The 13,381-nt window shown below is 48.6% G+C and overlaps 1 protein-coding gene across 1 annotated transcript in view; it reads left to right on the forward strand.

The window, feature by feature from the left end:
• ppm1e (protein phosphatase, Mg2+/Mn2+ dependent, 1E) overlaps positions 1–5,668 on the forward strand; it is a 54,975-nt gene extending 49,307 nt beyond the window's left edge. The window contains exon 7 of the mRNA XM_035434010.1: positions 1,584–5,668. Coding sequence (XP_035289901.1) covers positions 1,584–2,566 — 983 coding nt within the window. The 3' untranslated portion in view covers positions 2,567–5,668. The remainder of the gene's footprint in view (positions 1–1,583) is intronic.
• The last annotated feature ends 7,713 nt before the right edge of the window (positions 5,669–13,381 follow it).

A 13,381-nucleotide genomic window follows, 5' to 3' on the forward strand; every position in this document is an offset into this window, starting at 1 on the left:
GTGGGAGGCCCTAATCTCCAAGAGCAATAAGGAGACAGTCAGGGGCTGGAAGGAGGGAGGCAACTGGTCACGTGTTTTAAAATGCAACAGCCTCTATATATTATATCATGACCTGGTATTCGGTAGTTCTAGGAGAAGCTAAACCACTGTGTGCATGTGTGTGTGTGTGTGTGTGTGTGTGTGTATGAGAGAGAGCGTGCCATGACCTATTATTTTATTCTGAGTATGCAGTTCCAACAGCTTTCTGAATTTGGGAGCTTACTGTGCTTCCTGTTTGGAAAAGACAATCTTTATTTACACACTTTAAAAGGGATTCTATCTGCAGTCACTCAACTCCACATTAGCTAATCAAATCACCAAAATGACTTCCAAATGTGATTAGCTGCTAAATCCAAAAGCCTACATAATTTGATACCATACACATAGTGGTAGAGATTTACCTAAACTTATATGAACTCTAAAAATGAGGATTCATTTTCTCCTTGTCATGACTGCCCCCTGTTTCTGAGAATGACATATCCAGAAACACATGTATAGACCTCTAGAATGTCTTGGAAATCTGCAACTGCAAGTATGTCTTGCAACAAGATGTACAATAGGTTTCTTCTGGGTTTTAAGTTAGTTGTGGCAGAATGACCTCAAAAAATGTAAACAAGAGTTTCCAATATCAAAGTTGGGAAAATAAAAGAAAGTTTACTTCCTGTTCTGGAAATACATGAAGGATATAAAGTAGAGCGCTTCTCTCGGCTGAATGAGGGCTTGTGTGTGATGAATTCCTCTGGGTGGCGAAGTCTTCAAAGAAGGCACAAAATTATGAAGAATGACCTGCATCTCTCTTAAGTTACTGTCTCTCTCACTCCTTTAAGCGGCACCAACCGAAATAAGAAGTGCCCTTTCTGTGCCTTTCCTGACCCCCCGTTCTCTGTTTGTTCTATGTAGACCTCCTTAATGACGTTGGTTTGCTGGCCCTCTCAAACGACGCTGTTTTTGTCCCCTGATGTTTAGTCCTCCGGCACTTATTTTTCCACAACATCCATTCCTAATTGCCCGCTTGCTCGTTTTGACTCGACTAGCCTTGTCTGTCACCGCGGTGAAGTGAGTTCGCTAATTGATGTGATGATCGTTTGAAACACCAAAAATAGGCAATAATTGGCCCGATCTTGACATGCGGAATTGGTTGCGGTGACGAGGTGTTGCCAGCAGGTCCTTAGTAAAGCTTATCCTTAAAATAAAATAAATAGATTCAGGAATGAGAGTTACCGTGTTCTGCATGTTTGGATGATGTTGGCAGAATTAAGAGTTTGTTATGTCTTTGCTAGTGATGGGAGAGTGGGTGGAGCTATATGAGGCCAGTGACATCAGCCAATCATTGTGCTTTGATCCAGTCAATCAAGTCAATGACTGACGGCTCATTGTAGCTCCACCCAATTTGGAGTTCATGAAGCCTCATTCTCCCATCACTCCATATCAGTACAGGCATAGCCAGCCTAAGCATAGTGATGGGGGAGTGGGCGGAGCTATATGATGTCAGTGACTTCAGCCAATCATTGTGACCCCGTGACTCCGCCCTCCCCTTTCGACAGGCGACTCGGAGCACAAGCCCTACATCTGCGGCGACGCCGACCACAGCCGCTTCCCGCTGGACGGCACGGAGGACTACCTGATCCTGGCGTGCGACGGCTTCTACGACACGGTGAGCCCGGACGAGGCGGTGCGCGTGGTGAGCGACCACCTGCAGGAGAACAGCGGCGACAGCACCATGGTGGCGCACAAGCTGGTGGCGTCTGCCCGCGACGCCGGCTCCAGCGACAACATCACCGTCATCGTGGTGTTCCTGCGGGACCCGCGCGCCCCGCCGGCGACGCCCGAGGACGGCGAGGAGGAGGAGGGGGAGCGAGAGGAGGAGGCGGCCGACGGGCGGGCCGAGGAGGCGGAGGAGGACGGGGAAGAGGAGGAGGAGGAAGAGGTGGAGGCCCCGCAGGGCGAGCGGGGCTGCCAGGACGGCGGCACGGACGTCGGGGGCAAAGGTCGGGGGTCGTGGCCCCTGCAGCAGTGCTCGGCGCCGGCCGACCTGGGCTACGAAGACCGCATGGACTCCTTTACCGACAGAACTAGCCTGAGCCTGCTGGGGCCCAGCCTGACGTCAGAGGAGAGCCGGCTACGGCTGCCCCCGCCCGCGCACCCGCCCAAAACCCTAGCCCCCGGCCCCGCCCACGCGCCCGCCAGGGGGCCCGGCGCGGCCTGGCGTCCCCCCCGAGAAGAAGGAGAGCGCCCCGCCCACAGGCACGGCTCCCCGGGGCCCAAACCGCTCGTGCCCTCCTGCCGGCAGAGGCCCCGCCCGGAGGGACACTGGCCGGAGGCGGCGGCCCTGTTCTCCCGCGGACGGAGGCCCCGGCGCGGGGCGGAGGGCGGGTCCCCGCGGTGGGGGCCCCGTCCGGGGCGCGGGGGCCTCAGGGAGCCCTGCGGCCTCCCGCGCGGGTCCCGCCTCGCGCCCTACCCCTGCCGCCGCCCCGAGAGGAGGGCGGGCGTGGCCGCGGCCCGGGTGCCCCAGAGCAGCAGTGACTGACGCGGCTGCCCCGCCCCCCTGCTCTCCCGTCCCCGCCCCCCTCATCCCTCTCAGAAAACCACACATCCCACACACCACTGGGTCTGAGCCCCACACTCCCAGCTCCACTCACACCTTAATCTGGCCTAATCTGTGATGCCCCCTGCCCCCCCCCCCACTCTGTGATATGGTAAACCCCTAATCTGTGATACCCCCTGCTTCTCAGTCAGAATGCTCCATGTAACTCCTCCTCAGTACCTCTATAGCAGCTGTACTGTGAGTGTGCGATGGAGGCATAAAGGATGTTTCCTTGCTTACCGCCTCCACTCTTCTCAATATATGCTTGTAAGACTAATATTAGCAAGTCTATTGTCTGTATAAATTCAACACGTAGGCACCCAGTATGCGTTTAGGTAAGATACAGTACAGGACACTGGCGTCCACAGGTTGGAGGTTTTACGTGACTTAAGCGTTCACGTCAAACCCCGGACCAAAAAAAAAGCTTTATAAAGAGCAAACGAGGTCACAGACACAGAAAGCCGGAGGGGACTCAAAGCGACGTGAGAATCAGAATGGAGCCTTGCACTCTCCTCGCCCGCCTCGAGTCCGTTCTCGGCGGGAGCGTCGCGTCGAAGTGCCCCGGGGTTGCCGTGACGTCACCACCGGATCGGCCCGAAGCTGAGTCGAGCGAGGCAGTTGAGTCATACCGGCAGAGCTATGTGCCTTTCCGTAATGACCCTGACGTAAAGGAGGGGGCTTCAGCTCGCCACAGAGGCCATACTCGACGGTAGAAGGTATAACCTTGAGATGAGCGAGCAAGGGATACCGTTGAATAAGTACGCCTTTCCCTCCGTTCGTCGAATCATTCATACACAGGACCGAGAGTCCTCAGCTCACGGTAGTGATAGAGAGCTCCAGTCCAACGCGATGTAGACGGTCGCGACACACCAGAGCGTCCCGATGTCGCTTGCGGACAACCGTTAAATATGGCTGCTTAATATCCCTGCCTACGGAGCTGTAACCTTATATAACCAAACAAGCCACAAGGAAAACTGAGAAAAGAAGGTTCACTGGCTCTGAACCCTGTTCTTGTTTTCTGGTATTAGTGACACCATTTAGCCATCTGTGGTGGAATTGGAAAGTGTTATCTGTTTCTGACTAGCTGTGTTTGCAGTTGAGGTAGTCGAAACTGATATAGGGGCAGTGGCTCAAAAGTTCTGTTAACGGTGCCTCCACTGTCCTACCACCAGATTTAATGCCGTTGGGCCCCTCCTCCAACTCCCTGTTGGGTTTATGGTGGATTTGCCATACGCCCATGAACGTAAACAAGCGGATCTCTAGGTCAGCTGGAATTCATTGACTTGTTAAACCAAGCAAGAGGTCAGATTGGAGAGAGGGAGGACATCTCCGTTCTCCTCCTCCACCCTGCTCCGCCCCCTGCCTGCCTGCCCCACCCCCCGCTCCTCCCCCAGGATTCGCACTGGCTGCCACACTGTGCCATTTTGCCCAAACCCCCAACCCACCCCCCTCAAAGCTGGCGCCAGTGGCCGAGGTAAGGGAGGGAGGAGCAGCAGGCTTGGGTGAGCGGGGCCTCAAAAGGCCTGTGGTCCCAGTGACGCTCAGATCGCCCACGCCAAGGAGCACCACCTCCGGAGGGGTGAGGGGCGGGGGTGGGGGGGTGAGGGGGTCACCGCAGTGTTCGCCCGTGGCCCCCCGGGACTGTTCCGTTTGTAGCTGACTGACCTTCGCGTGTTGAGCCCGTTGAGGGGGGACGGAGGGAAGTCAGAGAGGATTGCTGTGCAGCACGCCAACTCCAGGGGAATGTCTGAAGTTCTAGAATGTACGCGGGCCAAATTCTTCTCGCGGAGCGTCATCATCGACGGAGGCATGGAATCAGAGCAGCAGCAGCTGATGCTCACTGCCAGGAGGTCAGAGGTGTACGGAATGTAACTGCATTCATTCTCCAAAGACTGAGGAGAGCTTCCTCCTAGCATTCAAACTCCTCCCCCTGCCCCTCCCCGCCACATACAGTGTAAACGTAACCCAGGAAACAGCCCTCGGATCTCCCCGGAGACGGAGCGGCCGGCTTTTGGAGGCTGGCTGTGGCGGACTGTACCTGGCCTGACTGGAGAGTGCTGGACAGGTGGTCCAGTCTTCTGCAGGTGGGAGTGGTGCTGGATCCCGGCTGCGTGGACTGTAACCCCAGGTGCGCCCCAGAGGACTGCTGGGCCCTTTCCCCTGCCGAAACGCGCGTGAAAGTGGTGTACCCCCTCCCCGTAATCCCCTGGCCTTCGCCCTCTCACCACGTCTTATTCGGGAGCCATTAACGAGCTCCTGGGACTACATTACCCACACACCCCTCCTCCACCACCACCACCACCACCACCACCACCACTTCACATGGGGTAACTAATGTATACTGGAATTCTATAAGTAATTACACATATATTTAATTGTACGTGAGGGTGTGTAGGTATGTGCGTGCGTGCGCGTGCGTGTGCGTGCGTTCCGGGTGTGTGCATGTGGTCTGTCCGAGTCCGATATTTTAAAAATGAACACTGTAAATTCTGCAGGACAAACGGCACATTAGTCTGTGAATCTTTCACGCACCGTCCCTCTGCACTGTGTGGTTACTTCCCCGCCCCTGGAGCACTGCTGAGTCTGAGGGGGCCTGACCGTGGGGCCACAGGGGACCTTGAGTCTGAGGGGCCACAGGTCCTGCTCTAACGCCCAAAGGGCCACAGTATTGTGATCCTGTGGAGGAAGGAGCAAGCAGGAATCCCTATTGATAAAGTATTGGGTTGTAGTACATGTGTGAACTGCACAGCCTCTGTCTTTCCCTCCCCAGCCTCAGCTCTGGTGAAAATGAATGCAAGCCGTTAAAAGAGAAGCCAGGCGAGGCTGGTGAGTTAGCCGTAGCCATTTTGGATGTGCGTTCTCTCCATTCCTGTCGTGCTCCTGTCCCACGGGCCCGGCGGTCAGGTGCTCAGACTCTTAACCTCGCCCCCCCCCCCCCCTCACTCCAGCAGCCCTGGACAGAAGCCCTGCCCCCCCCCCCCCCCCACCACACACAAGCGCACACGTACACCAGCGTCCTCCTCTCCCTCGTGATCGTGTGTACATGTAGTTCAGGGTTTGTCCCCCCCCCTCACTCCCCCCCCCCCTTGCCCGCTCACTCCACGCTCCCCCCCACCCCCCGCCCCAGGCTCTGTGCCAGTGTACGCGACCGCTTGTTCCTGTAAGCAATAATGAACCTTTATGAGCCGTGTGCGGGGAAGCCTCTCTCCGTGGGTTTGTCTTTGCCCAGAGCGGGACGCGGGGCCGGCGCGGCAGATCGATACCCCCCCCTTACCGCCATACCCCCCCCCCCCCCACCCCTTTTTCTGGCGCACTTTCTCTCCCGTCTCCCAGCCTGGAACGAGCTAGCGGGAAGCGCTAAACGCGCCCCGGCTGGAGCGTTTCGGCGGATGATGAGGTGAGAAAGCGCTCCGGTTCGGCGCCCTGGCGCCGCGCCCGCCCCCCCCCCCCCCCTCTGAAGGCAAACCCACGGCCAGCTGTTCCTCAGCCTGCAGGTTAGGTAACCGGTAATCGTTTCTGTACCCGTATCCTCCGTGTTCTCGTAGTATACATATAATGTATATCTTATCTGGTGACTATTATCATGTATAAAGATTAGAAGAAGTCTTCTGTCTCCTGTGCCTCATTCAAGGGAATGGCTCGCGCGTCTGTGAGCGTGGTGCTGTCGAAAGGTGTGTGTGTGTGTGTGTGTGTGTGTGTGTGTGTGTGTGTGTGTGTTTGTGGGTCCATGCAGTGTGCACACCCAGATGTGCACTCACCTCAGCCCAACGGCTGGTCTCAAGAGAGTCAGAAGGCTTCATTTAGTGCAACCCAGGCCTCCCAACCTGTCAAGCCCTGGAATTATTATGGTTCTATAAGTTTTATTAGGAGTGCTTAATCAAGCCTCCAAATGTGTGTGTGTGTGTGCATATAAATGTGCCAGCAAGGTTTACAAACTCGGCATTAAAGAGGTTAGACGCTCTTTTATGCTCCTCTGCAATAGATGCTGTTTGAAATTCCGGCTAAAAGTCTGAGTTCCCAGGCCCGTGAATTGTGACAGAGTAAACCCCAATTAAATGAAGTCAGCAGTGATGGCTATTAATGGTTTGCAGGGGGGCAGATTTATGTGTTTTAGATGGGCTGCTTTTATTGGTGGTTTCTCTTCCCCCTCTCCCCAGGTAGAACGCACGGTGTGCAGTCAGACGTCATTTGAGCTCTTCTCTGGCGCGTCTTGTAAAATTCATGATCATTAGTTATTGATGGGTTCCATTCTAGAACGTTCAACGTCGAGGGCACTTTAACGCAGGTCCCAGAAGAGGACTCTTTTGTCAAGACAACTTTCCGTACTTACGGAAAGTAGAAAGTTTGCCATGGAATCATCATGGAAAAATTCAAGATAGCTTCTGCAATACAACAAAAACAGGATTTATGATTTAAAACAGGATGTAATGTCAACATCTGTAAAAGCTGTGCCATAAAGGAAACATTTGGTGATCCAATGTCTATAACAAAGTATTAAATAACAAGTGTTAATGTCATAATATGATTTCAGCATACTATAGACCAACGCAGCATTCAATATGTTGACAGCTATACACAAATTATCATGTTACTGCAGGAAATTCAACCATGAATGTCATCAACCTGAGCATGTGAGTGTATAAAAATAAAAAAATCAGCAGCATAATTTATATACCTATTTATATAAAGACGTACTATACACTGAAACAAATGTTTCATTGAGTAAAACTAAAATTACTTCGTTTTGTCACACCTATAACACACAGGTGTAATCACAAATTATAGGTTTATCCATTGGAGCATTTTTTCCCAGTGTATTACATTAGCATGTCTGTGACGAAGGCATCTTCTCCATTTTATAGACAATGCACAGGAACAACACGCATGTAAACAGTGAAAGCCGATAACCTGGCATGGATCGCAAAGGTCATGTCACAGCGGCACGTTTGCTGTGCTATTAAAAATGAATTACATCTGTCTGCCCGGGGCATTATCCCGCATACAAAATGTGCCCAACATCCTGTCATGTGTACGTCTATATCTTGTTATAATTCCAAGCCTCCTCCCTACTTTTCCCCCAGAATTTCCCAAAATTCACAGTACTTACAAAGCCTACATAAATATTTGTATTTCTAAACTATCCACAGCAGTGGACTTACGTGGTCCAAGTAGATGAAATGGAGAAGGTAAAATCTATTGAATTATCTTATACACGTAATTAAACACCCATATAATCATAGGCATAGAAACTGCTCTGATATGATTGCACATTTGGGGTATTTTTTACCTCTGACCATAGCATGCACAGGATCAGCTTGAGCCGACTGGTGTATAGCAGGGATGTCCAATCTCAATGCTGAGCTAAAACAAAGATCTGCACCCATATCGGCCCATTTCAGATCAGATTGGACACCCACCCCTGGTGTAAGGTATACTGATCAAAGAGGTCCGAAGGTGTCTAGGTGACGATGAGCAGGTGCAGAACAGCCCGGCTCCTCACAAGCAGGATTGGCAGCTTCGTCAGCCCCAGGAGAAACATTGCTGCTCAGCATCTGTAACACAACCCATAGTGTTATATCTGACCAGCAGGTCACATATAGAAATGTACATCGTCTTAGGCTGTTTTTACACCTGCAGTCCTGGAGGGGCTAGTGTATGTGTTGGGTTTTGTTTCAACCAATTACTTTGGCTTAGTTTTCCGAACAGCTCTCTCCGTTCAGTGCTGGTTGACTTTCATTTTGAGCCACAAAACAACAGTTAGGATACAAGTGCAGCCTGCAGCAGAAGCTGATTATTTTTTTAAAAATCTAATCAAGATATGATTGACCTAAAGAAATAATTAAGAGAAGAATTTCTAATAAAATCTTGGAATGGAACAGTACTCTCTGGATCAGCCGTTGGAGGGTGTTAGGGTGAATTATTTTGGTTTTGTTCCGTGAGTAGGGGGTTTCAAATCTGAAAAGGGCTGATTGGCTGCAGGTTTTTAGTTTTTGCTCAGTAATAACACACCTGATTCTACTTATCACGGTCTTGATTGAAGAGCGTGATTACTTAATTAGTTGAACCAGGTGTCGTGGTGCTGGGATAAAATAAAAGCCTGCACCCACATCGACCCTTTTCAAAAAAAGGTTTGTCACCCCTGCCACAGAGCAAATGATTAACCAATTAAAGCGGTTGATTACACTGCTAACTCACCTCAGTGGTAGTCTCAGCTCTCCTTTCGTTGCTGATTTTAAGATGGAAACAACTGCAGGCCCTGTGGCTCTCTTTAGACCAGGAGTGAAAACTACTTCAGGCACAGGGAGCCAACGCAAGGAATGCAAGCAAGAAGTGAGCATTTCGCTTTGTCATAAAAATAAGGTGCACAAAACAGTCTTGATTGTGTATAATACCCTACTGAATAAAGGTTGAATGAATGAATGAATACTGTGAGACACAGAGTAAGAAAAAACAATTAAAAACACAGCAGTACCTATATTCTGGTGGCAGGAACAGGTCTCAGCCAAACTCATTTTCCCTCAGGGAGAAAGCGGAAATCACACATTAGACATTAGGATGACTGGCAGGCAGGACAATTCAGAAATGTCGCTTAATATCGGCAGTGTGTTTGAACGATGGGATGGAAGCTTATGGAGATGCAGGAGAACTCCAAAGGGAGCTGTTCATCAAACTGTTGACCCAGGATCTGTGAGGGGCAGTGCTGCCCCACCGCACCTCTACAGTATGGATAAAAACCCCTTTGCAACAAGGACAATGATCAAGAGGACAGTTTGAATGTTGGGAGATCAGAGCCGATCCTTTTTTGCCATTGGCGCCTTAGGGGTACAAAGCAGTCCAGTACTGGGGCAGGGGAGGTAGTGCAATGTGTGGTGAGTACTGAGCCTCTCCTGAGAGGTCAACGACTCCACAGCAGTATGCCGTGCGGCACACGCACCATGTAACCAGGACTGCAGTCCTCGAGTGACACGCGTAAAAAAAAATATATAAAAAAACTAATGACAGAAAATACTTAAGCTGGATTTATCCTTCAGTTCTCTGCCACCATTTAATTTTGAAAGGAAACAACGGATGTGATGAAGTGCTGATGGGGGGAATGCAATTTAGAACAGTTGTCGGGAGCAGGAAATTGGAATGCATGATGAGGTGCGGTGATGCATCCTAAGCTCAGAACCTTAGATATCAAAATTTAAGCTCATTGATCAATGTTCTCCCCAAAATCACGACGCCCTCACCGGTTGTCCTCACTGGCAAACTAAAGGACAAAAAGCACAAAAACAGTCACACAGATACGAAAGTAACATTTGCTTTATCTGTAGAAAGTTTCACAGTGGAAAGTGCAGAGTATCTATAGAGTCTGTGGTGTAAGAAAGAGCATTTTCTCAAGGGAGTTTCATGAAAAAAGTGCTAGAGATGGTTCTGTGATTTAACCAATCAAAGGCGCTCATTGTGGTGGGAAAGGCAGTCTGAGACTCTCACAGTGTTCAGTCATTGATGGTCTTTGACTTGGGCTTGATGCTGACACTTGCGATAATGGTTCCTTATCTCATTGTCTCTCATGTTCTAAAATGCTTGATTTGGGTGCTGGTTTACTCCTTATTTCAGAGTGTACAAGAGCCTGGTTGAAAAACAGATCTGGAAAATGAGTTGGCTGGTTGCACGTCATAGTTGTGTACTTGTCTTCAAGAATCCAGTGAGTTTGGTGAAAACAGTCACTTTTAATTAATATATAAATAGCCACGGGGATAAATGCAGTGTCAGGCACTCCTTCTGCCGGAGAACCTAAAATTGGAGGATAACCCGGGCTGGATGCTGTTCTCTCCCCTCATCTCCCCTCCTCCCCTCGCTGCTGATGGTTATAGCCAGTAGATGTGGTCACAGGGGATTTTCTCGTCACCCCTCCTCCACCCCTTCACCTCCAGCTGACCAACAGGTTCCCTATCCTGGACAAACTGGAGCGATCCTCCCTGCATGGATACCCTCTTTCCCCATCCCTCTTCGCCTCCTGCGCTGCCTTCACTGCCAATAGCTGTGTCGAGACATGTAGCTTCTCCTGCAGCCCATCAGGAATGGCCACGTGCTGCCCCTACACACTTGCAGTCCATCCCTCAGGCTGCAGCTCCTTCTCAGGACCATGGCCCCCAGCCCATTGCTGATTCCATCATCAGGAACATCAAGCTGTGACTCCATATTAAATGCCCAAACTCCATATTAATGCCCATGGTTTTGGAATGAGATGTTCAACAAGTACATATGGGTGTGATGTCCGGGTATCCACATACTTTTGGAAATGCAGCGTATATATTTCATAAATATGAAGGATGCAATGGGTTTTTAGGCATTTATTATGCGAAATATGAGTGAGATATATTTAATAAATATTAAGAAAACAACAAATACAATGTGTTTTGAGTCATTATGATGAAAAACCTGTTTTACCAGAAAATCAGCAAAATACAAAAGGCTAGTCCTTTGCCCAAGAAGGGAAAAATTATGTAATTCTACATATTTGTTTTTATCGTTGGAATGCATGGAGAATGAGATGCATAAAATAAATATGAAGAAATTAATTAGTTACAGTGTGTTTTGAGGTATGAGGGGAAAACAACTATATTACCAGGGATATGGTAAGTGGCCCGAAGCACACAGCATGGGATTGTCAGGTAAAATAATCCTTCCTCCATCGTTTTCTATGAGAGAACGTAAGTGGCATGACTGCCCAGCTACAAATGCCTGATTTTGGGGACCACTTGCCCTGACTGGACCAAGTAGTTTTCCTGTGTCGTGACATTTGGAAACAAACGTGTATTAAACAATTAGAAAAATAGGTTATCTTTGTATTAAAACAAGTGGCAGTTGTAGAACCGAAAATATAGGTTGCAAATATCTTATCTTACCAACTGAACATTGGTTTCAACCGGTTTCCATGTATTGTCCTTGCCAAATTCATTTGCCAAATATAAATACCAAGAGGCACAATTATTCTCTAGTCTATTTAATCTGGTTGTATTCTTTCTCTGTACATCACAAAACTGTGAACATTTGCCCATATCCACGTATTATTTGAACATAATTTATAGATGTAATTTATACAACACTATGACATTCAAAGTGTTTTCCAAGTTTATATGAACCGCAAATAAAATTAAAAAGCAAAAACTTGTGGATAACCGTCGCCTACTCTTCTCTACACCCACACTGAATTTACCTTACCGCACTCTCCTGGTTAAATGAGCTTTTATTGCATTGAATCTATTAAAATAGCTCTTGATTATCTCATTAGAAAATCAACATATTGCCAGTCACTTAAGTCTAAAAATAGGATTTAGGGTGAGATTTAGAGTTTAGAATATGGTAATTGTTCAGATTGAAGCAGGATAGAGTTTGTTTCAGAGCTATAAAAAGGGTTAGTAGAAGTGTTAGGAGTGGATCCTTCATCAGCTCATTTTTACATTTTAGACTGAAGTCAATAGTTGTATATTACATTATTGTACTTAAATGTGTTTTAAATCATTTATTACAAATTTGTTTAGCTTTTTCATTGCACTGATGACATTAAAATTATTCTTCATCCATCTCATTACAGAAATCAGATTTCAGGTGACTCCCAAGCCTTGAAATAAGAGCTCAGGGTCACAATTAAAGTTAATGTAAATTTCCCATACGAAAAAAAACTTTATCAATGATTCAGTGGAATCAAACAAAGTAACATTTTTCAGATAACACAAAAAAAGTTCCACAATAGACACCCATGTGATTAGTACTTGGTACTACTCCCTCTCATTTGGAGGGAACTGGAACCATTCATCCATGCAGAAGTTTAGAAGACCCTTGATATTCTCAGATTTGCAGTTACATCCTACCTTCAGTTCAGACCAATGGTCCCTCACCACACACACAATATCATGACTTGTCAGAAGTACCTAGGGAGTAATTCCCGCCGTGTTAAGCCAGTTTGGCTTCTGTGATAAGGTCAGCAGCCTAAGTGAGGCTGCGCAGTGACTAACCTGGCAGAGCCGATGCCTCTGGAGGTTCCCCAGGCTCGCTGACTAACGCGCAGGTTCTTCTCCAGACCTAAAACACGAGGCTGCACCGGCCGCTGAAGTCCCGCCCTCCCAGCGGAGGCAGGATGGCGGCGAGACGCCGGCAGTGCCAGCGCTCGCTCGCCCACATAATTACCGCTGAGAACTCTCTCTCTCTCTACCCAGCACAAGCCCGGCACAGCCAACAGCCACCTCCTCCTCCTCCTCCTGGACCAGGGCCTGTGTTAATGAAGCATCTCTGAGCAGCAATGCTGGTCTGGAATCAGGATTCCCATGTCCACATCCTAACCTTATCCACGATGAGCTAAAAGGCATGACTGATCCTAGATCAGCTTTTCCAACTCAAATGCTTTATGAATACAGACTGCTCACAGAAAAGAAAATAACATTTATTCCCAATGCGGTCAAAACCAATAGGGAAAGGAAAAAAAAACAAAACAAAAAAAACCACACACAAGACCTTATTACATTCTATGAACAAGTAATGAGTGATCCAGAGTGGCCAGTTAAAACACGTCAGACTCAAAGGAAGTTAAAATCTTTTATTTGTTCATTACTGTTAATTAACAAAAAAAAGTGCACAGCCAATAAACAAAACACAAAAAAAAAATTGAAAATAAAACACTTGACAGTTTACACAGATGGTACACAGACAGAAGCAAACAAGCGGGTGAACAGACTATTCAGTCAGTGTCTATAGAGACCACACAGCTGGACC

This window comes from Anguilla anguilla, chromosome 9 (assembly GCF_013347855.1).
Source record: "Anguilla anguilla isolate fAngAng1 chromosome 9, fAngAng1.pri, whole genome shotgun sequence".
Taxonomy (NCBI): domain Eukaryota; kingdom Metazoa; phylum Chordata; class Actinopteri; order Anguilliformes; family Anguillidae; genus Anguilla; species Anguilla anguilla.